The sequence below is a fragment of the Gorilla gorilla genome, chromosome X (genome assembly GCF_029281585.2).
Source record: "Gorilla gorilla gorilla isolate KB3781 chromosome X, NHGRI_mGorGor1-v2.1_pri, whole genome shotgun sequence".
NCBI classification, from domain to species: Eukaryota; Metazoa; Chordata; class Mammalia; order Primates; family Hominidae; genus Gorilla; species Gorilla gorilla.
In genome coordinates this window covers 118,832,545-118,859,110 of record NC_073247.2, presented here as the reverse complement: position 1 = coordinate 118,859,110, position 26,566 = coordinate 118,832,545, and the positions used below count along the sequence as shown (strand labels likewise).

Below are 26,566 nucleotides of genomic sequence, written 5' to 3'. Positions count from 1 at the left end.
CCAAAATCTGTACTCCCTTCACTGACAATAGTATTTCTAGTCCAAGTTATAATTAGATTACTCATTAATTAATGTGTTAGTATTCTGATCAGAACACATGTACTTGGCTTATGCGCTGTTCCTTTAGGACTAAGTGAGAGCAAGCTAATATACTAATTTATTACTAATTCATAATTAGTAGATGATGATACAGTCTTCTAAATATTATTTGCATATTAATTAATGCATAGCTTCTAATCCAACGGGAAGAATAATATACGAATTTCAGTTTCTATGACAGACCAGATAATATGTTGTTTTGGGGGAAGGCTTTGTAGGATCTGTACCTTTCAGTGTCCCTAAAGTATCGTCATTTCTAAATAGCCTATTAATCTATATGTGGGCAAGTGGTTTTACACATGAATACTGCCAAACTCCCCTCCATTGTTTTCATACAGTCTTGTATCATCTTTCCTATCATACTGAAGGTTTTTAAATCCTCTATACCAGTGGTTTTCAGTCTTTTCAAGTGTAAGAACCCCTTTTAAATTTAAAAAACCGTTTATGGGTGCCCCACATAATACGATGTATTAATTGAAAAAATACATAATAAAAAGGCTTTTTAAAGCAAGTACTTTAAAATGTGTAGCTGTTTTACTAATCTTGAAAGCTATACACTTAAAAAAATTTGTAGTACATATATATGAAACAAAATTGGTTTAGTCTACTTGTCTACTTAGGATTCCACAAACTCCTGGCCACAAATCATCCCTTCCTTATTTCTTACATCCAGGCTCTTAGACCCATAAGTTGAATACTCCTGGCATATAGTATATATTCTCACATTTCAACCTTCAATATGCCTACAAGTGTTCTTATACTTATTTATCCCAATAAGGTGGCCCAGAACCACTCTCCCACTGAAAAAAAGTGGCAAAGTGCCCTCGATAACATGATAACTTCTTTTGTGTTGCTCATTTTGAAAATGATTGATTCTAATAATACCTATAATCTGTTACCTAAGATAGAGACTTGTGTATAATTACTAATAGCTGAGACTTCTTTAGCACGCTGCCTATGTCTTTGTTTCTCTACTTGTTTCTTTGAATTAGGAGACACCCTCAAACACCCATTTTGAGTTTTTATTGTTATTATTTTTAGCCATTAATTTAATTTTGCTGAATAATGCAAATGGGAGATTATAGAAAAAATGATCAAATCAAATGACTATATGGCCTTATAGCTTACATTTAACTCCAAGGCAAAATAATCTAAACTAGACCTGGAATAGAATTGAATTATTAAGTCCTATGTAAATTGAAATTTTTTCTTTCTCTTTTAGATAAGGAGATAGCATGGCAAGCATTGCATCTAGTAAATGGATACAAACTACATGGGAAAATATTGGTGATAGAGTTTGGAAAGAACAAAAAGCAACGGTCAAATCTCCAAGCGACTTCTCTCATATCATGTGCTACAGGTAGCACTACAGAAATTAGTGGTAGCTAGAATATATATAAATTGTGGGTCCTGGATGGTCTTTCTTGAATTGGAATCTTGGATCTAGGATTTATGTATAGACACCAGTTTGTTTGGAGTTGAAGAGGAAAAACTAACTGAGGGAGGGGAAAAAAGTAATTTCAGCTTTTGGAGAGAACTGGTAGAAAACATTTTCTATTATATAATTGAAGACTATATAGGACAGATGATATGCGGAGTATGAAGGGTAAAGTGCAAAGAGTATTATTTTCTCAGGATGAATTACAATGGATTATTCCTAAGGATTTTTAAAAATCTTTATAATTTTTCTGGGGTCCTCAATATTTGTCTCTAGAGATAACATTCTTTCTTAGACTGCTTCGTATATACAGAAATAAAAAACTAATTAAATGTTGAAATATTTCTTTACTAGAGCCCATTTGCCATATTTCATCCACCTAGTAAATAAAAGAGTAGGACCCCCAGGCCTAAGCATCAACAAATGCTATTAAGTCAGAACTATCAGCAGTAATAGTAGGTAGTTTCATAAGTCAGTTGACTTATTTAATGAATGCTTCCTCCACAAGTTATCAGTCTTCAAAAAGCTATATATTTTTCTAGTGAAATATTTTAGATCAAAATGTTGGTGTTCTCACAGCCATTTAAGCTAGCAACCATTGAGTATCATTGAATTCAAAGCAATAAACATTGATTAAGTGTCTAATATATGTTAAATATTAGGCATATGAATTTTAGAAGAGGAACATACAAGCAAAGAATGCCAAAGGGAAATGGAAATAAAGCGTTCTCTAGAAAAGAGGATGCCAGTCACAAATCCCGCAGTTGTTTGTTTATGGTTGCTGGAAAATAAAAAGACAATATACAGAGAGGAAGTAGTACAAACTGGAGTCAGACCTGTACAGCCACACTTAACATTCTATGACCTTGGCAAGTCACTTAATCTGAGCCTCACATTTTTCATCTATAAAGTGAGGATAATAATGCTACTTACCTCATTGGGTTGTGAAGATGAACTGAGATATTATCCAGGCTGAAGAACAGAAAGGAAAACAATGAATAAAATTGAACAAGAGTATAGAACCTGTGTGACACCATTAAGCATTCCTACATATTTCTAATGGGAGTACAGGAAAAAAGGAAAAGAAAAGAAAGAACAGAAAAATATTCTAAGAAATAATGGCTATAAATACCCCCGATTTGATGAGAGACATTAACCTATACATCCCAGAAGAAAAAGAAATTACAAACAGATACATCATAAGAAAAATGCTAAAACCCAAAAACGAAAAGAAAATCTTGACAGCAATACGAGAAAAATGAGCCATCACTTACCAAGGAACCCAAATAAAATTAGTAGTTGACTTCCCCTCAGAAACAATGGCAGTGGCAGTGGAATAACACATTCAAAGTGTTCAGAGAAAATAACTGTCAACCAATAATCTTATGTACAATAAAACTGTTTTTCAAAAATGAACGTGAAATAAAACGTCTCACATAATCAAAAACCAAGAGAATTTGTTGCTGGCAGACCTGACTTGCTGGAAATACAAAAGGAAGTTCTTCAGCCTGAAAGCAAGTGACCTCAGACAGTAATCTGAATCTACACACATGCAGAAAAAGAGCACAGGCAAAAATAATTATGTAATTATCAGAAACAATCTATGCATTTTTCTTTTTTCTCTTAACTAATGTAAAACACAGTTGTATAAAACAATATGTATATAGTTGCATCGTTTGGCCTATAACATATAAAATATAATATATTTGCCGATAACAGGTTGAAGAAGCTGAGTGGAAGCAAGACTGTCTTGTACTAAAGAACTGACTCCAGATGGTAAGACAAATCCACAGGAACAAAGGGAGAGAACGTGAAATAGGAAATCAGTTTAATATAAAAAAGCTATAAACATATACTTACTCTTCTCTCAGCTTCTTTTAAAGATGTAAAATTATATTAAGTAATTATAATAATGTGTGTTGGGTTTGTAATGTATAGGAATAACATATATAACAATAATACCACAAAGCGGGGGATGGGTTTATATAGGAATAGGGTTGTTACATTGGAATTAAGTTAGTGTTTATCTGAAGCCTATTCTGTTTAGTTAAGATGTGTATGGTAAGCCCTAGAGCAACCACTAAGGAAATAACTTTTTAAAAATCAAAAATATTATTAAAGAAATGTAAATATCACATTATGAAATAATGCAAAAGAAGGAATGGAGAAGCAAAAAGCTTGAGGCATATCAAAAACAATAAAATGGCAGTCATAAATCTTCCTATATCAAAATAACAATGTGCATGGATTAAGCAATACTATAAAAGGCAGAGATGTCAGAAACAAGTCTGATTCAACTTCATGCCATCTATTTGAGACACACTTTAGATTAGAAGATAGAAAGAGATTAAAGGTAAAAGGATGGAAAACAAATATATCACACAGACAACAGCCATAAGAAAGCTGGAGTGGCTATTCTAATACCAGACAAAATAGACTTAAAAAAATGTTACTGGAGATAAAGAGTAAAATGTTACAATGATAAAAGGGTCAATACATCAGGAAGATGTAACAACTGTAAATATATATGCATCTAACAGTAGAGCCCAAAATACATGAAGCAAAAACTGAAAGGAAAGGAGAAACAGATAAGTCCATAAAAAGAGTTGGAATATTCTATACCCCTTTTTCAGTAATAGAGCACCTAGACAGAAGATAAACCAGGAAATAGAAGACTTGAACAACATTATAAGGCAAATTGACCTAAAAGACATCTATAGAACTTTCCACCCAACATCAGAATACATATTCTTCTCAAGTGCATATGAAACATCTCCAAAATAGGCCATAAGTTAAAGCATAAAACAAGCCTTAATAAATATAAGTAGACTGAAATCATGCAAAGCATGCCCTCTGACCACATGGGATGAAGTTAGAAAACAATGAAAAGTTGGGAAACTCACAAATATGTGGAAATCAGACACACTTGTAAGTGACTGGCTGGGTGCAGTAGCTCACGCCTGGAATCTCAGCACTTTGGTAGGCCGAAGTGGGAGGATTCCTTGGATCCCTTGAGACCAGGAATTCAAGACCAGCCTGGGCAACACAGCAAGACCCTGTCATTACCAAAAAAAAAAAAATGTGTCAAAGAAAAAAATCATAAGGGAAATTACAAAACCCTTTGAGATGAGTGATAATGAAGACACAACAAACCAAAACTTACAAGATGCAGCTAAAGCAGTGTTTACAGGGAAATTTATAGGTATAAATGCCTGTACTTAAGAAGAAAAAAGACCAGGCACAGTGGCTTATGCCTGTAATCCCAGCACTTTGGGAGGCCGGGGCGGGTGGAGATCATGGGGTCAGGAGATCGAGACCATTCTGGGTAACATGGTGAAACCCTGTCTCTACTAAAAATACAAAAAATTAGCCAGGCGTGGTCATGGGCACCTGTAGTCCCAGCTACTTGGGAGGCTGAGGCAGGAGAATGGCGTGAACCTGGGAGGCAGAGCTTGCAGCGAGCCAAGATTGCGCCACTGCACTCCAGCCTGGGCAACAGAGCGAGACTCCGTCTCAAAAAAAAAAAAAAGAAGAAGAAAGACCGTAGCACTAACCTCACTTTACACCTTAAGACCCTGGAAAAAGAAGAGCAAACTAAACCTAGAGCCAGGAGAAAGAAGGAAATATAAAAGATTAGATGAGAATAAATGAAATAGAGTGAAAAAAAGTAGAGAAAAATCAATGCAACCAAAAGTTGATTCTATAAAAAGATCAATAAAACTGACACACCTGCTAGACTGACCAGGAAAAAAGGAGAATCAAATTGCTAAAATCAGAAATGAAGGAGGGAACATTTCAACCGAACTTGTAGAAATAAAAAAGATTATGAAAGCATATTATGAATAATTTTATGTCAATAAATTATCAATGAAGTGGACAAATTCCTAGGAAGACAAAAACTACCAAAACCAACTCAGAAGTAGAAAACTTGAATAAACCTATATCAAGTAAATAGGTTAAATGAGTTTTTGAAAAGATACCCACAAAGAAGAGCCCAGGCTGAAATAGCTTCTTAAATGAATTCTACAAAACTTTTAATGAAAAATTAATACAAATTCTTCACAAACTTTTTCAAAAAGTAGAAGAGTGGTGAACACTTCTGACACATACTACAACATGGAAGAACTCAGAATATGCTCAGTGCAAGAAGCCAGTCACAAAAGACTACATATTATATGATACTATTTATATGAAGTGTCCAGAATTGGCAAATATATAGAGATAGAAAGTGGATTAGTGGTTGCTTAGGGCTAGCACAGAGTTGGGGGAATGGGAAGGGCTGGGGGTAACAGTTGAAGTGTATGAAGTTTTTTTAGAGGTTGATGAAAGTGTTCTAAAATTGGTCGTGGTGGTGATTTCACAACTCTGAATATACTAAAAACCAGGAATTGTACACTTTAAATGGGTGAATTGTGTGGTGTATGAATTATATCTCAATAAAACTCACAAAAGTAGGGATGTCCATCAATAGGAAAATGGGTAAATAACTTATGGTACATCTATTTAGTACAATACTATGCAGCCATTAAAATAGTGAAGTGTATCTATGAATATATTATGACCTATACTCATGTCCAAGGTTGTGTATTAAGTTAATAAACGAGATGCAGAAATATGTATAGTATGAATACATTTTTATGCAAAAGCATTCATTTATGTATAGTATGTATGTATATAGATATTTCTGAATAAATTTAAGAAAAAGCTGGGAAATAGACATAGAAAGTTGTAAACCTTTGGAAGTGGGATTGAATAGGCTGAAGGAGGACTTTCACTTTGTAAAATTTTTAAAGTGGTGTGATTTTGGGGTGATTTTTACTTTTTTCATTTTTTTTTAACTAAAAAGAAATTTAAAAAAAAATATTCTGCCAATGGCATGGCTTCCAGAATATTTGTCAGGCCTACTCTGGGGATATCATCTGACTATACTCAGGACAAACTCCTATTCTTTTGATATACTGCTCACTTAGGATTAACACTCTAATTTCAGACATAGTTAAGTGACAAGGAATAAATTATCCTGATATAGCCTCTGATACATGTTACCAGGGGCATACTTCTAAGCTGGACTTTTTAGAAGGAAATGCTTCCTGTTAGGTAGAAAATTTCACCTCTGCTTTTTACTAGACCTACAGACCACTGCAATTGAGGAACATAAAAATGAAGGATATCCTTCAACTGGTGCATAGATAAACCGTAGTATATCCATGCAATGGAATCCTACTCAGCAATAAACTAATGAAATACACATGCAACCACTTGGATGAATCTTAAATGCATTTTACTAAGTAAAAGAAGCCAAACTCAAAAGGCTACTTACTGTTTGATTCCATTCATATTATTTTCTCAAAAAGCAAAACAATAGGGATGGAGAAAAAACTTCAGTGGATGTCAGGGGTTAAGGTTGGAATGCTCCTTGACTACAAAGTGGTAGTACGAGGAATTTGTCTTAATAATTGAAATTTTCCGTGTCTTTATTGTAGTTACATAAGTATATGCATTTGTCAAAACCCATAGGCTTGTACACTAAAAAGGATGAATTTTACTGTGTGTAATTTTTTTAAATAAATGTTATTTTTATGGAGGAAAGAAAAACTTGGAGAGACGGTCATTTCTGTTAAGTAGTTTTTTATTCTGTGGCCTTTTGATTACAGTTGAAAACTTAAAGCCACATTGCTACTATTCCTTATTTTCTGCCCACAGGTCAGCAGAAATCATCAGTTAGAAACATTCGTAGGCCAGGCACGGTGGCTCATGCGAGTAACCTCGACACTTTCGGAGGCCAAGGCAGGAGGATCACTTGATGCTAGGAGTTCAAGAGCAGACTGGGCAACATAGCAAGACACTGTCTCTAAAAAAAAGAAAGGAAAAAATTCGTATACACATATACATATAAGCCCACCATTTTAAAAAATACAAAAGACAAGCTGGAAAATATATTTATCCCATACAAGGAGCTAATTTCTTAGTGTACAATGTATATAACTTTTTAGTATACATTAAAAAATCCAATAAAAAAGTGGGAAAAGGAAATTTGTTGAAAAGAAAATATAAATGACCAATAAACTAAGACAAATGCTCAGAGTAGTAATGCAGATTAACACAGTGGGCTCTCATTTTCAAAAAGCCTTTTAGATTTATAGAAAAGTTGTAAAAATAATAAGAGAGTTGTCATATATCCTCACTCAACTTCCCCTAATGCTAACATCTTACTTAACTATAGTACAGTTATCAAAATCAGGAAACTAATATTGATACAACACTATTAACTATATTAGACCTTATTTTAATTTTGCCAGTTGTCCCATTAATGTCCTTTCCTGATCCAGGATCAAATCCAGGATGCCACATTGCATTTTGTTATCTCCTTATTCTGTTCCTATTTGTGACAGTTCTCAGTCTGTCTTTGATGACCATGACAATTTTGAAGAGTACTATACTGGTCAGTTATATTGTATAATGTCCCTAATGAGGGTCTGTCTGATGTTTTTTCATGTTTTGTGTTTTTGGTGAGAATGCCACAAAAGTGATTTTTAGCCCTTTTTAGTGCATTATATCAGGACATATTTGATGATAGTTTTTAATACTGGTGATGTTAACCTTGATCACTTGCTTAAAGGGGTGTTTGCTGGATTTCTTTACTGTAAAGTTACAGTTTTCCTCTTTACAATTACTAAATACCTTCTGGAAGATGCATTGAGGCTGTTCAAATATTCTGTTTCCCATCTTACTTTTGCCCACTACTTTTAGCATTCATCAATGGTTCTCTACAGCAGCAATTATTACGGTAGTGTTTACCTAGTGGGGATTGTCTTAGTTTGTTTGTGCTACTATAACAACAATTAAAAAAATGGAGGCAGGGTAATTTTTAAAGAACAGATACTTATTTCTCACAGTTCGGGAAACTAGAAGTCCAAGATCAAGGTGTTGGCAGGTTCAGTGTCTGGTGAAGGCTATTCTTTCCTTCCAAGATGATACTTTGTTGCTACATCCTCCAGAGGGGAAGAACGCTGCTCCCTTTTATGGTGGAGGTACAGGGTAAAAAGGGCAAATCCCTTTTTATAACATCATTGATCCCAATCATGAGGGCTCCACCCTCATGACTTAATCATCTCCTAGAGACCCACCACTTAATACTATCACATTGATCACACTGATGATTAAGTTTCAGCATATGAATTTGAGAAGGCACATTCAGACAGCAGCAGTGATTTTCTTTTTTTTTTTTTTTCGCTCTATATTGAAATTCTGTAAGGAAGATGTCCCATCTCCTGCTTATTTTCTCATGTATTTATATCAACATGGATGTTTATTTTACTCTGTGGCTTATAACCTAATATTGTCATTGTTTTGTTGCTCAAATTCTTCTACCTTTGGCCATCAGGAGCTCCTTCAGGTTGGCCCCTCTGTTCTTAGACATGTCCGCAATTTTTGCCCACTTCCTTGTTTTCTGGTACCACAAGATGTTCCAGGCTCATCTTGTTTTTTCCCTACCCTAGCACTGGAATTAATCATTTCTGCATGGATCCCTACTTCCTTTTATTGGGAAATGACTTTTAGAAACCAAGATCTGGGCACTAGATGTTGAGTTGTCATTTTTTAACCTGTCAGAATGTCAGATATAAAAATTGGTAACACTAAATGTTGCTAAGGGTACGGAAAATAGACACTCTTGTAGGCTTTGGATGGGAGTATAAGTAAGTATAACCTTTGGGGAGGGCATTTGGCATTATCTATTAAAATTTTAAGTATGTAGATCTAGAAAATCCACATTTTGATCTCTATTATATAGAAATACTTACATGTGTTCAAAGAGATAGGCACAAGAATATTCATTGCATCGTAATAGCAAAAACCTGGAAACAAAATTTCATCAATAGGGGACTGATTGGTTTAAAATTATGGTACAACCGTGCAATAAAATATGTTGGCAGTCAAACGAGAGCTTCCTCCTTGTTTGTTTAATTTAATTTAATTTAATTCAAAGTTCCAGGATACATATGCAGGACGTGCAGGTTTGTTACATAGGTAAACATGTGCCATGGTGGTTTGCTGCACTTATCAGCCCATCACCTAGGTATTAACCCCCACATGCATTAGCTATTTATCCTGATGCTCTCCCTCCCCTTCCCCCCACCCCACCCCACAGGCCCCAGTGTGTGTTGTTCCCCTACCTGTGTCCATGTGTTCTCATTGAGAACCTCCTCATTGTTATAGACTGAATGTGACTCCTCAAAATTAATATGTTAAAATCCTAAACCCCAATGTGATGGTTTGAGGAATTGGGGCCTTTGAGAGATAATTAAGTCAGAGGGGTGGGGCCTCAGGATGGGGTTAATGCCCTTAAGAAAAACATATGTATCATTACTACTTATAAGATATTCTCTAAGATGCCATTGGGATACTAGGTTAAACAATAAATATATGAGTCACTACCTTCAAGAATCTCAGCTTATAGGGGAGGTAAGAAACCTGTTTGTAAGCTGTAACATAGAGTGATGAGTACCGTAAAGAAAGATGCAAAGCACTGTGGGAGTTTAGATCCCATCTGGTAGGTAAGGGGATCAGAAACAAAAAAAAGAGACCCAAGAGTGCTGTCTCTCTGCCATGTGAGGATACAGGGAGACTTCAGTAGTCTGCAACCTGGAAGAGGGTCCTCACCGGAACCTGACCATGAGGGTACCCTGATCTCAGATGTACAGCCTCCAAATTGGGAGAAATTTCTGTTTATAAGCTACTCAGTCTGTGGTACTTTGTTATAGCAGCCTGACACGAGGCCCTTATTCTTTCAATACAAATCTACCACCTACTTACCTTTGTGCCTACACTGTAGCTTCCTCCACTTACGGAACAGTATAATGGTTAAGGGCATGTGATCTAATGCCATATTCCCAGTGTATGGCTCTACCATACACTGTCTTTACTATTTACTAGCTCTATAACCAAATCTGGCCACTATTTACTACCTGTGTGAACCTGAGTAAGTTAAACTCACTACACAGTCGTTTTCTCATTTTTGAAATGAGAGCAATAATACTATTACCTCACAGGGTGGTTGTGAGAATTAATACATGTAAGGTGTTTTGAATAGTGCCTGGTATGAACTCAGTAAGTGTTAGATTATTACAATAGACAAAGTGTCCTTGTTGCTATCAAAGATCATCTTTTTTTTTTTTTTTTTTTTTTTTTTTTTTTGAGATGGAGTTTTGCTCTTGTTGCCCAGGCTGGAGTGCAATGGCGCAATCTCTGCTCACTGCAACCTCCGCCTCCCAGGTTCAAGTGATTCTCCTGCCTCAGCCTCCCAAGTAGCTGGGATTACAGGTGTGTGCCACCACGCCTGGCAAATTTTGTATTTTTAGTAGAGACAGGGTTTCACCATGTTGGCCAGGTTTGTCTTGAACTCCTGACCTCAGGTGATCCACCCGCCTCGGCCTCCCTAAGTGCTGGGATTACAGGCGTGAGCCACCACGCCTGGCCTCAGTGTGGTTTTGATTTGCATTTTCCTGATGATTAGTGATGTTGAGTATTTCTTCATGTATTTGTTGGCAATTTGTATGTTTTCTTTTGAGAAATGTCTGTTCAGATCACTGGCCCATTTTAAAATCACAGTTTGTTTTGTTGCTGTTGAGATGTTGAGTTCCTTGTGTAGTCTGAATATTAATCCCCTGTTGGGTGAGTAGTTTGCAAATATTTTCTCCTTCTGTAGGTTCTTTTTGCTCTGTTGATTGTTTCCTTTGCTATGCAGAAGTTTTTTAGTTTAATATAAACCCATTTGTTTGCTTTTGTTGCCTGTGCTTTTGAAGTAAATAGAGTACTTAAACATTTAAAATCACTTAAACCTAACAGACAATCTATAGAACACCCAAGAACAACAGAATTCACATTATTCTCCAGTGCGCATGGAAGACTATTCTCTAGGACAGATTGTACGTTAGGCCACAAATCAAGTCTCAGTAAATTGTAAAAGATTGAAACAATATGAAGTGTCTTCTCCAAATCCAATGGAATGAAAGTAGAAATGAAGAACAGAAGTAAAACTGGAAAATCCACAAATGAGTTAAAATTAAATGAAAGATGCTTAAACAACTAATATAACAAAAAGAGACAAATGAAAACAAAAACACAACATACCAAAAATTATGGGATGCAGCAAAAGCGGTGCTCAAATGCGTATTTTTAAAGTGCAAACATCTATTTTTTTTAAATAAAGAACGATCTCAGATCAATAACCCAGCTTTACACCTTAAGGAACTATAAAAATGAAATCAAAGTAAACCAAAAACTAGTAGAAGGAAGGAAATAATAAAGATTATAGTTAAGGGTTGGGCACAGTGGCTCATGTCTGTAATCCCAGTACTCTGAGAGGCCAAGGTGGGAGGATTGCTTGAGCCCAGGAGTTTGAGACCTGCCTGGGTAATGTAGTGAGACCTCGTCTCTACAAAAAAATTAAAAAATTAGCTGGGCGTTGTGGCTTATGCCTATAGTCCCAGCTACTTAGGGGGCTGAGGTGGGAGAATCACATGATCGCTGCAGCGATCCATGATTGTACCACTGCACTCCAGTCTGGGTGACAGGGTGAGACCCTGTCCCAACAACAACAACAAAAAAAGATAATAGTTAAGAGAAACGAAATAGGGACTAGGAAACCAATATAACCATTAAAATGAAAAAAAAAAGATTATATGAGAAGATCACCAAAATTGGCAAACCATTACCTATAGTGGTTAAGAAAAAGAAGATTCAATTTATTTAAGAAATTAAAATGGGAATATTACTGTCAGCCTTACAAAAATAAAAAGGATTATAAGAGAATACTATGAATAATTATACACCATAAATCAGATTACCTGGATGAAATGGACAAATACCTAGAAACACACAACTACCAAAATTGACGCACAAAGAAAAAATCTGAATAGACTTATAACAAGAGATTGAATCAGTAATCAAAAACCTAACAAAGAAAAGCCCAGGAACAGAAATTTCTACTGATAAATTCTAGAAGCATTTAAAGAAGAATTAACACCAATCTTTCTCAAACTCTTCAAAGAAATGGAAAGGAAGGAAAGACTTCCTAACACATTCTATGAGGCTAGTATTACACTGCCGTCAAAGCCAGAAAAATACACAAGAAATGAAAACTACAGGCCAATGTCCCTTACGAATACAGATACAAAAGTCCTCAAGAAAATACTGGCAAATCACACTGAACAGCATATTAAAAGCATTATACATCATGACCATATGTGATTTATCCCAGGAATGCAAGGGTCATTCACATAAGAAAATCAATCAATGTAATAAGTTACATTGATAGAAAGGAAAAAAACACATGATCATCTCATTTAATGCAGAAAAGTCATTTGGCAAAATCTAATACCCTTTCATGATAAAAACACTCAGCAAACTAGGAATAGAAGGGGACTTCTTCAACGTGATAAAGAACATTTATGAAAAGCCCACAGCTAACATGATACTCAGTGGTCTTCCACCTGATCATAGGGGAAAAGATTTTAGTCTTTCACCATTGTGTATGATGTTAGTTGTGGTAACCTAAATATAAGGGCTAAAACCATAAAACTCTTAGATGAAAACATAGGGATAAATCTTTGTGTTCTTAGATTTGACTAGTCATTAGGGAATTGCAAATCAAAACCACAATGAGATACCACTACACACCACAAGGATGAGTATAAGAATACATTTCTAAGAAGGAAAGTAAGTGTTGACAAGAACTTTGAGGAATTCAAACCCTCATACATGGCTGGAAGGCATGTAAAATAGTGCAGCTGCTATGGAAAACAGATTGGCTGTTGTTCAAAAAGTTAACCATAGAATTATGATGTGGTCCAGTAAATAATGAGTCATTCAAATAAAACTTGGCCAGGCGCAGTGGCTCACGCCTGTAATCCCAGCACTTTGGGAGGCCAAGGCGGGCAGATCATGAGGTCAGGAGATAGAGACCATCCTGAGTAACACGATGAAACCCTGTCTTTACTAGAAATACAAAAAATTCGCTGGGCGTGGTGGCGGGCGCCTGTAGTCCCAGCTACTCGGGAGGCTGAGGCAGGAGAATGGCGTGAACCTGGGAGGCGGAGCTTGCAGTGAGCCAAGATCATGCCACTGCACCCCAGCCTGGGCGACAGAGCAAGACTCTGTCTCAAAAAAATAATAATAAAAAAATAAAACTTGTACTCTAGCGTTTGTTGTAACACTATTCACAATAGACAAATGGTGAAAACAACTCAAATATCCATCAACTGATGAATGGAGAAGCAAAATGTGTTATATAGCCACACAATGGAATATTACTCAGCCATGAAAAGGAATTGAGTACTGATACATGCTACAATATGTTTGTACCTCAAAAACGTTATGCTATGGAATAAGCCAGACACAAAAAGTCACATATTGTATGGTTCAATTTATGAAATATCCAGAATAGGCAAATACAACAGAGATGGAAATATTAGTGGTTTCCAGGGGTTGGGGGAAAGAGAATGGGGAGTTACTGCTTAATGGTTACCCAGTTTCATTTTGGCATGCTGGCAATATTCTGGAGTGAGATAGAGGTGATGGTTGCACAACATTGTGAATGTACTTAATGTCCACTGTATTGTGCACTTTAAAATTGTCTACATGGTTGCTTTTAGCCACCCGTTCAGAAACTTTGTGCCATCAAGCCACCCAAGTGCTCTTAAATTTCCTCGCTACCTGTGGCTACAAGGTTTCCAAACCAAAGGCTCAGCTCTGCTCACAGCAGGTTAAATACTTAGGTCTAAAATTATCCAAAGGCACCAGGGCCCTCAGTGAAGAACGTATCCAGCCTACACTGGCTTATCCTCATCCCAAAACCCTAAAGCAAGTAAGAGGGTCCTTGGCATAACAGGTTTCTGCCAAATATAGATTCCCAGGTACGGCGAAATAGCCAGACCATATACACTAATTAAGGAAACTCAGAAAGCCAATACCATTTAGTAAGATGGGCACCTGAAGCAGAAGCAGCTTTCCAGGCCCTAAAGAAGGCCCTAACCCAAGCCCCAGTGTTAAACTTGCCAATGGGGCAGACTTTTCTTTATCTGTCACAGAAAAAAAACAGGAATAGCTCTAGGAGTTCTTACACAGGTCCGAAGGATGAGCTTGCAACCCATGGCGTACCTGAGTAAGGAAATTGATGTAGTGGCAAAGGATTGGCCTCATTGTTTACGGGTAGTGGCAGCAGTAGGAGTCTTAGTATCTGAAGCAGTTAACATAATACAGGGAAGAGATCTTACTGTGTGGACATCTCATGATGTGAACGGCATGCTCACTGCTAAAGGTGACTTGTGACTATCAGACAACTGTGAGGAAAGTAACAAATCATAAATCCCCATGGCCCTCCGTTATCATATTTTTCTCTTTACTGTTCTCTTACCCCCTTTCACTCTCACTGCACCCCCTCCATGCTGCTGTACAACCAGTAGCTCCCCTTACCAAGAGTTTCTGTGAAGAACGCGGCTTCCTGGAAATATTGATGCCCCATCGTATAGGAGTTTATCTAAGGGAAACTCCACCTTCACTGCCCACACCCATATGCCCCGCAACTGCTATAACTCTGCCACTCTTTGCATGCATGCAAATACTCATTATTGGACAGGGAAAATGATTAATCCTAGTTGTCCTGGAGGACTTGGAGCCACTGTCTGTTGGACTTACTTCACCCATACCCGTATGTCTGATGGGGGTGGAATTCAAGGTCAGGCAAGAGAAAAGTAAAGGAAGCAATCTCCCAACTGACCCGGGGACATAGCACCCCTAGCCCCTACAAAGGACTAGTTCTCTCAAAACTACATGAAACCCTCCGTACCCATACTCGCCTGGTAAGCCTATTTAATACCACCCTCACTCGGCTCCATGAGGTCTCAGCCCAAAACCCTACTAACTGTTGGATGTGCCTCCCCCTGCACTTCAGGCCATACATTTCAATCCCTGTTCCTGAACAATGGAACAACTTCAGCACAGAAATAAACACCACTTCCATTTTAGTAGGACCTCTTGTTTCCAATCTGGAAATAACCCATACCTCAAACCTCACCTGTGTAAAATTTAGCAATACTATAGACACAACCAGCTCCCAATGCATCAGGTGGGTAACGCCTCCCACACGAATAGTCTGCCTACCCTCAGGAATATTTTTTGTCTGTGGTACCTCAGCCTATCGTTTGAATGGCTCTTCAGAATCTATGTGCTTCCTCTCATTCTTAGTGCCCCCTATGACCATCTACACTGAACAAGATTTATACAATCATGTCGTACCTAAGCCCCACAACAAAAGAGTACCCATTCTTCCTTTTGTTATCAGAGCAGGAGTGCTAGGCAGACTAGGTACTGGCATTGGCGATATCACAACCTCTACTCAGTTCTACTACAAACTATCTCAAGAAATAAATGGTGACATGGAACAGGTCACTGACTCCCTGGTCACCGACTCCCTGGTCACCTTGCAAGATCAACTTAACTCCCTAGCAGCAGTAGTCCTTCAAAATCGAAGAGCTTTAGACTTGCTAACCACGGAAAGAGGGGGAACCTGTTTATTTTTAGAAGAATGCTGTTATTATGTTAATCAATCCAGAATTGTCGCTGAGAAAGTTAAAGAAATTCGAGATCGAATACAATGTAGAGCAGAGGAGCTTCAAAACACCGAACACTGGGGCCTCCTCAGCCAGTGGATGCCCTGGGTTCTCCCCTTCTTAGGACCTCTAGCAGCTCTAATATTGTTACTCCTCTTTGGACCCTGTATCTTTAACCTCCTTGTTAAGTTTGTCTCTTCCAGAATTGAAGCTGTAAAGCTACAAATGGTTCTTCAAATGGAGCCCCAGATGCAGTCCATGACTAAAATCTACCACGGACCCCTGGACCAGCCTGCTAGCCCTTGCTCCAATGTTAATGACGTCAAAGGCACCCCTCCTGAGGAAATCTCAACTGCACAACCCCTACCATGCCCCAATTCAGCAGGAAGCAGGTAGAGCGGTCGTCAGTCAACCTCCCCAGCAGCACTTGGGTTTTCCTGTTGAGAGGGGGTACTGAGAGACAGGACAAGCTGGATTTCCTAGGCCGACTAAGAATCCCTAAGCCTAGCTGGGAAGGTGACCGCGTCCACCTTTAAACACGGGTCTTGCAACTTAGCTCACACCCGACCAATCAGAGAGCTCACTAAAATGCTAATTAAGCAAAAACAGGAGGTAAAGAAATAGCCAATCATCTATCGCCTGAGAGCACAGCAAGAGGGACAATGATCGGGATATAAACCCAGGCATTCGAGCCAGCAACAGCTACCCTCTTTGGGTCCCCTCCCTTTGTATGGGAGCCCTGTTTTCACTCTATTAAATCTTGCAACTGCAAAAAATAATAAAATAAGTCTAGATGGTATGTTTTATGTTATGTGCATTGTCCACATTTTTTAAAAAAGCAAACTTCTTATCATAGTCTACAAAGCCCTATACCAGATCTCGCTATTGACCACCTCTCTGACCTCTTCTCATACTACTCTGCCCTTACACATACAGCAGACATATTGGCATTCTTTTCTAAGAAGTCAAGCTTCTCCTTACCTTAGCATCTTTGTTCCCTTTGCCTAGAAAGTTGTCCCCCCTCCGCCAACCCACAACCCCATATGTACACATGGCTGCCTCCTTCATCAGGCCAAATGTCACTTCCCTTAGAAAAGCTTTCTTTGGCTACCTTATTTATAAAGAATTTCACCAACTCTCCTCTCAGTCACTTTCTATCTCATGACCCTGTGTACATCCTTCATACCACTCAACATTATGTGAAATTATCTTACCAATTATTTTCATACTTGATTATCTGTTCCCCTATTAACATATGACCTCCAAGAGGCCAGACGCAGTGGCTCACACCTGTAATCCCAGCACTTTGGGAGGCCGAGGCATACGGATCACTTGAGGTCAGGAGTTCGAGACCAGCCTGGCCAACATGGTGAAACCCTGTCTACTAAAAATACAAAAATTAGCCGGAAATTGCTTGAACCCGGGAGGTGGAGGCTGCAGTGAGCCGAGATGACGCCACTGCACTCCAGCCTGGGTGAAGAATGAGATTCTGTATCAAAAAAAAAAAAAAAAAAAAGATATGACCTCCAAGAGAGTAAAAATATTTTTTTAATTGCCATGTTTCAAGCATCTAGAATAGTGTCATATAGTTGCTTAATAAACAATTGTTGAATTCGTGAATGAGAAGATATACTTGACACATTAGCTAATTCTTACAGTCTTTCCCTCTTCAAACAATTATAGTGAGAAACTAACATGCCAAAAATTATTTCTCCTATAATACCTGAGCAACCGTGGATGTCTTCTGTTTTCTGGCGGAATAAGCTTGTCCATAGTGAGTAGGGTCATCAGTCACAAGTATGCTCACAAGATTTTGACTTTCTCTCTGAGAACTTAACTTTCCTTTTTGGCCTAAACTTATAAAGAATCAGAATATGAATCCTAAAAGTCCTAACATTATGTGGACTGCTATTTGAAAAGTTCAAATGATTCTTGTAGTGAGATAATAATAGTAAGCATAACAATTTACTTACCATTGCTATGCTAACATGTTTTATATATCGTACAATCTCATCATTTTTACAAAAACCCTCCCTTGATGTCCTCCCAGCTGACATCCCATTTCTATACTCCCTTTAATAGTAAAATTTATCCAGAGTTGTTTATACCTCTGTAAAGGTTCACAAGTCTGGCGGGGGCTTAGAGTAGACCCAGTTGCAACAGCAGTTCCAATAACATGAAAACAGCTGCGAGGAGCAAAAGGACCCCCAGTATCTCTACCACCTGTGTGAGTTTAGTAAGACAGGACACTTGTACAAGTCAAGAAAAGCTGCCTTATTACTCAAAGATAGGCAGCAAGGATAAACAGAAGCCTAGGATCCAGAGTGAGCTGATCTCTCAAAGGCTCAGGAAAGTGCCCAAGGTGATTGGAGTCTTGTCTGCACGTACCCTACATTGCACAACAGCTGAGTGACCCCGAAACTGCTCTGCTGTGGTTTTATATATTCTGGATGCCACTTGTCCCACTGAGCACAAATGTTGCAAAACAAGGTCATAGCTCAGATTTTTCCAGACACTTCAACTAAGAGGAAGGAGTGGGAAGAACTAGGTTGGCTGAGGTTATCCAGGCACCTGTCCTCGTATAACCTCTTTATCTCCAATTTTCCTCCTTAATTCAGTTTAGTCAGGCTTTTGGCCCTACCAGTTTACTGAAATAACTCTTTAAGGCCACCAGTTGCCAAAAGATGTCACGGCCATCTTTTTGTCCCCACTTAACCTCTCAGCAGCATTCAACACAGTTGATCACTCCCTCCTTGAAATGTTTTCTTCACCTGGCTACTGTTACACCTTAGTCTTGGTTTCCTTCCTCCCTCACTGGCTGCTCTTTCATTCTTTCCTTTGCTGGCTGATTTGTCTTCTCTCATCTTTAATGTTGGGTTTTCCCAGGGCTCAGTACTACAGAATATTTCTCTATCTGTACTAATTGATGACACTCAAATTCATTCAGATTGGGACTCCCCTGAATTCTACTTGTATATCTAGCTGCCTACATGATACTTCCACTTAGATGTCTAATATGCATGTCAAACTGAGCTCATCCAAAACAGAACTCTTGATACACTTCCTATTCAAAAACTGGTTCCATTCCCAATGTTAACACCTCCCTAAATGATCCAACTATTCACATGGCTGCTAAAGATAAGAATATTGAAACAACTGTAGTGCTTAGAACAGTACTTGACACATAGAAGGTGAACAATAAATATTAATTGAATGAATTAATAAAATTAATCAATATAATTCTCATAAGCCCATTTCTACTTGATGTAATGAAGTGCAACCCTGCAGGATATAGAAGATAGGAACACACCTCCCTCCTACTGTAACAACAATATATGTATATATGTATATGTGTGTGTGTGTGTATATATATATATATATATATATATATATAGAGAGAGAGAGAGAGAGAGAGAGAGTTCTTTCTATGTGAGTGGAGATTAATGAACACTTTCCTTCCATGGGCATCTGCCAAGTCTGGGTATGGGCTGATAATTGTTTTTTGCCATAGGCAGAGAGACTCTGCTCAGGAGATAAAAGTAGTAGAATTTTTGACAGCCTCATGAGCTGACATGAAAGATCAGAATTTGGAGAACCCTCAAACTTGAAGTCAGGTCTCACCTTGGTTTTTCCCCACTGACTTTTCTTGAGCACTGGAGCGGCACTGGAGCCTCAGAGGATGGGCTGGAAAGTCAGAGATAAATCTCTTGCAATCTCATGATTTATAGGAGACAAAGTCTGGGTATAGAAAAGATTGTCTCCCAAAAGGGAAGAATCTATTTTCAGATTTTGCCCTCAAGAATTTTAGTTAGGACAGAGTGGAACTAAACCCACAACCCTGTGCCAACCTAGCTCAATTTCTAATTGGTTTGAAGTGATTACTTCTCACCCATTTTCCTGACAAAAGAGCCTTCCCTCTCTAAGAGGAAAAAAAATCGTTGATATCAGAATCTATATCACTTTTGCACAATTTTCATTATTGTGGAGGCTAAACCAACTCCATCGTGGAAGCTAATCCACCATGCTGGCTTCCGATTAACCCCTGTTCCAGGAAGGCCTCCAAGATTTCCAGTTTATCTATTGTTCCTTGTGTAAGAGCAGGTTCTTACCATAAATCCTGTCCTTAGGTCAAACAACTTTGATGTTATCATACTTCATTTGTCCTACATAACCCTTCTGAACCACCCCCTCCCCTGTTGTATATAAACTCTGGGTCTAGGGGGTAATGGCACAGGAATCCACCATCTTGTCTCATCACCACCTGAGACAGACATGGCTTCTGTTCCTAAGTCGCTGTTAAATGTTTCTTTCTAAGAAACTGGATCTAAGAAACTGGATTTGTCAGCCTCTTTCTTCAGCCTCTCAGCTTCCTCGGACTTTGGGAAAGGTTTGCATAGACTTGTCTCCTGCAAAACAAGCATATCAAAAGATTATGAGACATATGAAGAAACAGGAAAATGTGACCCATAATCAAAATGAAAACAGTCAGTATAAGTAGACCCACTAGTGATCCAGATGTTGAATGTACTGATACGTGATGCAGCACAGCTATACCCCAACAACATGCTGAATGAAAGAAGCCAGGAACAAAATGTCACATTTTTTATTCCACTTATATGACATAGCCAGTATAGATAAATCCACAGAGACAGAAAGCAGATTGGTGGTTGCCAGGGTCTATGGGTAGAAGGGAATAGGGAGTGAGTACTTAATGGATATAGGGTTTACTTTAGGGGTGATTAAAATTTTTTGGAACTAGAGGTGGTGGTTGGACAACACTGAAGGTACTAAATGCCACTGAATTTTACACTTTATTAATTTTATGTTTGTGTATTTCACTTTAATTCCTTGAATGGGTTTATTAGTAGACTGAACACAGCAGAAGAGTAGTGAACTCAAAGACAGTGCAATAGAAACTATTCAATTGAAGTACATGGAGAAAAAATAATGGAAAGAAGAGAAAACAACACGAGAGTTATGTAGGAGATTGTCAGCCAGTATAATATTAGTGTAATTAAAATCTCAGAAGGAAAAGAGCAAGAGAATGAGGCAGAAAAAAAAACTATTCAAAGTGATAATGGCTGATAATTTCTCAAAAGTAATGACAGACATCAACCCACAGATCCAGTAATCTCAGTAAACCCCAAGTAGGATAAAAACAGGAAAACCATACTTAGGCACATTATAGTTCAACTTCTGAACGAAGGATAAAGAGAAAAACTTAAAAGCAGCCAGAGCTGGATGAAGTGGTTCATGCCTGTAATCCCAACACTTCAGGAGGCTGAGGTAGGAGGATCACTTGAGCCCAGGAGTTTAAGACCAGCCTGGGCAATATAAGGGGACTCTGTCTCTATAAAAAAATTTTAAAATGAGCCAGGTGTGGTGCTGCACACCTGTGGGAGGTGGAGGTGGGAGGATTGCTTGAGCCTGAGAGGTCAAGGCTGCAGTGGGCCATAATCATGCCACTGTACTCCAGCCTGTGCAACAGAATGAGGCCCTGTGTCAAAAAAAAAAAACAAAACAACAAAAAAAAAAACAAAAAAAACAAAAAAAAACAAAAAAAAAAACAAGCAAAAAAAGGCCAGAGGAGTGTGGGGAAAGGCAAATGACCTTAAAGAAATGAACATAAGACTAACAACAAACTCCAAAACAGCACAATACATGGATGTCAGAATATAGTATAATCACATCTTTAAAATACTCTAAGATAAAATTGCTAATCTATAATTATGTGTCCAGTGAAAATCCTTTAAAAATAAAGATTAAATAAAGATTTTTTTGGACAAACAAAAGTTGAAAGAATTCATTGCCATCAAAACTGCACTGTAAGAAATACTTTTTCCTTCAGACTGAAGGAAAAGGATACTACATTAAAGAACAGCACCCCAGGAAGAAATGAATAGCATCAGAAAGGGTATACATGTACATAAATATAAAAGATTATGTATTATTTAAAGTAACAATAATAACAATGCCTTGTGGAGTTATATGTAGAAGTAAAATATATGATAATAGTAGAAATGATGGGAGCAGATAAATGGACCTTTACTCTTGTTTAATTTTTTGCATTATGAAGTGCTAAGGTACTAACTAAGTAAGGAAGATTGTAATAAATTAAGGATGAAGGGTTTCTAGAGCAGGGTTTCTTAACCTTGTCACTTTTGACTTTTGGGGCTGGATAATTCTTTGTTGTGTATGGCTAACCTTTGTATTTTAAGCTGTTTAATGGTATCCCTGGCCCCTACCCACTAGATGCCAGTAGCACCTTCCCCAAAATGTGACAGCCAAAAATATCTCTAGACATTGTCAAATGTTCCCTGGGTAACAAAATCACTCCTGTTTAAGAATTATTGCTCTAGAATATCCACTAAAAACATTGGAAAGGTATAAACAAAATGTTAATGGAGGACTCAAAATGAAGTTGTAATAATGAAAAACTGAATTAATCTAAAATAAGGTAGCATAAGAGGAACAAGGAAACAACTGACAGATTAAACAACTAGACAACAATAGCAAAATAGTGGGCTTAAATGCAGCCACAGTCATGAATTGCATAACAATATTTCAGTCAAAAAGGGACTGCAAATATGATGGTGGTCCCATAATATCATAATGGAGCTGAAAAATTCCCATAATCTAGTGATGTCATAGCCATATAATGTCATAGTGCAATGCATTACTCATATGTTTAAGGTGATGCTGGTGTAAACAGTAGCATGCTGTAGAGATTTGTAGCCTAGAAGTGATAGGCTATATTATATAACCTAGGTGTATATAGTAGGCTATAGTATCTAGGTTTGTGTAAGTACACACTATAATGTTCGCACAATACCATTCTCAGAATGTGTCCCTGTCATTAAGCAATGCATGGCTCTATATCATTAGTCACATTAATACAAATAAACAAAATACTCCAATGAAATACAAAGATTGTCTGACTGGAAAAAATCAAGACCCAACTATATACCGTTTACAAGAGACACATTTTATGTATGAAGATACAGACTGAAAGTACAAAAATGGAAAAATATACCATACAAACTCTAACAACAACAACAGTAAAGCTGTCATGGTTATACTAATGTCAGACAAAGTAGTCTTTCAGTCAAGAAGTATTACCGGAGATAGGGAACACGAGCACATTTCATAATGATAAAAGGGTCTGCCGGGTACAGTGGCTCACGCCTGAAATCCCAGCACTTTGGGAGGCTGAGGTGGGAAGATCACTTGAGCCCAGGAGTTCGAAGCAACATAGGAAGATCCCATCTCTATAAAAATTTTAAAAAGAGTCAATTTAACAGAAAGACAATAGTCCTCATAGTATGAGGTAGGGAGTAGTTTTAATTATTCTAATTTTTACAGATGAGGAATCGAGGTCTCAGAAAGATTAAAGGGCCTACAAAGATAGTAAATAATGTATCCAGAACAAGCTTAAACTTTTAACTACTATAGAGTATTCTGTGGCAAAAAAAAAACAAAAACATCATTTTCTTCAAAATTGAAGTGAAAGATTGGCAGTACCTGAGCAACAATGCCACTTTTCTACATTCCTTTAGGAAAGCAGGGGAATTTCTTCACAAAGGCATTAATTATTTAAATTTTTAAACTTCGACCAGAATGAGGTCTTGATATGTCATTTCAGTTATGAAGGTAACAGAAAGATGTTCTATGATACCAAACCCTGAATGTGGAGGTGCAGTCAGTGCAGCTGTACTCTAGGCTTCTCCTAAAATACTTCAAGCTACTTCAAAGAATCAAGTTCAAGTCATGCCTTTCTGGATTTCTGGAAAACAAAGTGGAAACTTTCTCTTTCCATTACCACTCAGACTGCTTTAAAAAACTAAGTCCTATATTCCTGAAAAGAAGGTTGGAAAGGATATGAGTGGAATTTGTCAGGAAAATAAATAAAAAAGAAATTTCCAGTAGGTCATATTCCTCTGTTCTCTGGGGGGGGAAAAAAAGAATATTTTTGATCTTTTCAAAGAAGCCACTGATCTGCAGGGAGTCATCTGGTCCTTGGCATAATTTTTCTACTTTAAAAAATATGAGTGGCTGGGTGCAGTGGCTCACGTCTGTAATCCCAGCATTTGAGAGGCTGAGGCAGAAGGATCACTTGAGGTTGGGAGTTTGAGACCAGCCTGGCCAACATTGTGAAACCCTGTCTCTACTAAAAATACAAAAATTAGCCGGGCACGGTGGCACACACCTGTAGTCTCAGCTACTCAGGAGGCTGAGACATGAGAATCACTTGAACCCAGGAGGCGGAGGTTGCAGTGAGCCGAGATCACACCCCTGCACTCCAGCCTGGGCGACAGAATGAGACTCCGTCTCAAAAAATAAATAAAAATAAAAAATAAATAAAAACATGTTATTAGTTGTTTTATTATTAAACTAATACATGCTGGAAAGGGAGAAACAGTAACTTGAATGTGGAGAAACAGCAAATACCACCTTAACCAAGTGATCAAAGTGAACATCAGTAGGGATAAGTCATGTTGTTATCATGTACACCAGTATGATGCAAAGAGGACACATCGATTATATCATATTTCTCCCAAAAACTCAAACCTGGTCTAATTTTTAAAAATAGCCAATAAACACAAATTAAGAGGTATTCTTCAATATTCCTGCCTAGTACACCCCGAAACTATCAAGTTCATAAAAAAAACAAGGAAAGAAACTGTCACAGGACAGAGCAGACTAAGGAGACATGACAACTAAATGCAATTGGATTGGATCCTGGAAAGGAAAAAAGGAAATTAATGGAAAAATTCGTCAAATGTGATTGAAGTTTGGAATTTAGTTAATAATGTACCAATGTTGGTTTCTTACTTTAAACAAGTGTACCACAGTAATGTAAGATGATAACATAAAGAGAAGCTGAAACCATGTACTATCTTTGCAGCTTTCCTGTAAATCTAAAAATATTCCAAAATAAAAAGTGTATTAAAGAATATATGATTGTGATGCAAAGAAAAAATAAATAAATGAAAGAATAAAGAAGGGAAATAAGTAGAGAAAAGAAGGAAGGAAACAATTAAAAATCATTGTCAAAAGTAACTAAGTTTTAAAAATTTTTCATCTCAGTCTTAAAGGTAAACTATTTTATACATTCATTTTTATGTATAATTCCAGACTTTTCTATGTAGGTAGGCTTATTCAAATATATGTTACATTTTACAGAGAAGGAATAATATTATATATGTCTCATAATTTGATTTTTCATTTGGTATATAACTACTGTATTTTCACTAATTCATGCATTTATTTTGTCAGCAAATATATAGTGCCTGATAATTATTCAGGAAGGAAGAGTATGTGTATGTGGTCTTGCTAGCATTTCCTGAGGGTATTATTCTGCAAGCCTTGGGAAATACCAGAAAAGGAAAGGGAGAAAGTGGAGTACATGGTAAGTAATTTTTAGGGCTGCTCTTCAGGACTCTAAGATTTTTAAAAGACTGAGTCTTTGCCTAGAAAGAAAAGGACAGATGTTCTTGCATGTGCCCAGATTTCTTGGGTGTAAAAACACCTCTACAGCTTAAACCCTAGCCATTTCACATGAAAAAATTGCCCAGTTGGACCGGGTGTGGTGGCTCTTGCCTATAATCCCAGCACTTTGGGAGGCCGAGGTAGGTGGATCACCTGAGGTCAGGAGTTCAAGACCAGCCTGGCCAACATGGCAAAACCCCATCTCTACTAAAAAATACAAAAATTACAGGTGGTGTGTGCCTGTAATCCCAGCTACTCAGGAGGCTGAGGCAGGAGAATGACTTTAACCTGGGAGGTAGAGGTTGCAGTGAGCCGAGATCACACCATTGCACTCCAGCCTGGCTGACAAGAGGGAAACTCCATCTCAAAAAAAAAAAAAAAAAAAAAAAAGGCACAGTTGTTGAACAGTTGGTGGGGAAAACAATTTAACCTCTTGTGGACCATTAGTAGTGAACTGAGGGTGTTTTCAAGAGAGCTCTATACCAGCACAAGGGAAAAACGTAGAAACTTGGTGATATGGTTTGACTGTGTCCCTACACAAATCTCATCTTGAATTGTAACTCTCACAATTCCTACATGTCATGGAAGGGACCCTGTGGGAGGTAATTGAATCATGGGGCGGGTCTTTCCCCTGCTGTTCTCATGATAGTGAATAAGTCTCACGAGATCTGGTGGTTTTATAAAGGGGAGTTTCCCTGCACAAGTTCTCTTCTCTTATCTGCCACCATGTGAGACGTGCCTTTCATCCTCTGCTGTGATTGTGAGGCCTCCCCAGCCACGTGGAACTGTGAGTCCATTAAACCTCTTTCTTTTGTAAATTGCTCAGTCTCAGATGTGTTTTTATCAGCAGCGTGAAAACAGACTAATACACTTGGACTGGGACATGCTACTGAGCTGCAGCAAGAGTGGCATATACCAGATGTAGAAACAA

General features: G+C 37.8%; 1 protein-coding gene across 10 annotated transcripts in view; it reads left to right on the top strand.

The window, feature by feature from the left end:
* Positions 1–16,945, top strand: part of RBM41 (RNA binding motif protein 41) — a 67,480-nt gene extending 50,535 nt beyond the window's left edge. For 5 of the 10 annotated variants that reach the window (XM_055377060.2, XM_055377057.2, XM_063703070.1 and 2 more), the window contains one exon: positions 1,322–7,132. In XM_055377060.2, the coding sequence (XP_055233035.1) occupies positions 1,322–1,488 (167 nt within the window). In that variant the 3' untranslated portion in view covers positions 1,489–7,132. Of the gene's footprint in view, positions 1–1,321; positions 7,133–16,335 lie in introns of those variants that run through there. The other 5 variants (XM_063703069.1, XM_031005972.3, XM_055377058.2 and 2 more) reach the window with 4 other exon arrangements.
* The last annotated feature ends 9,621 nt before the right edge of the window (positions 16,946–26,566 follow it).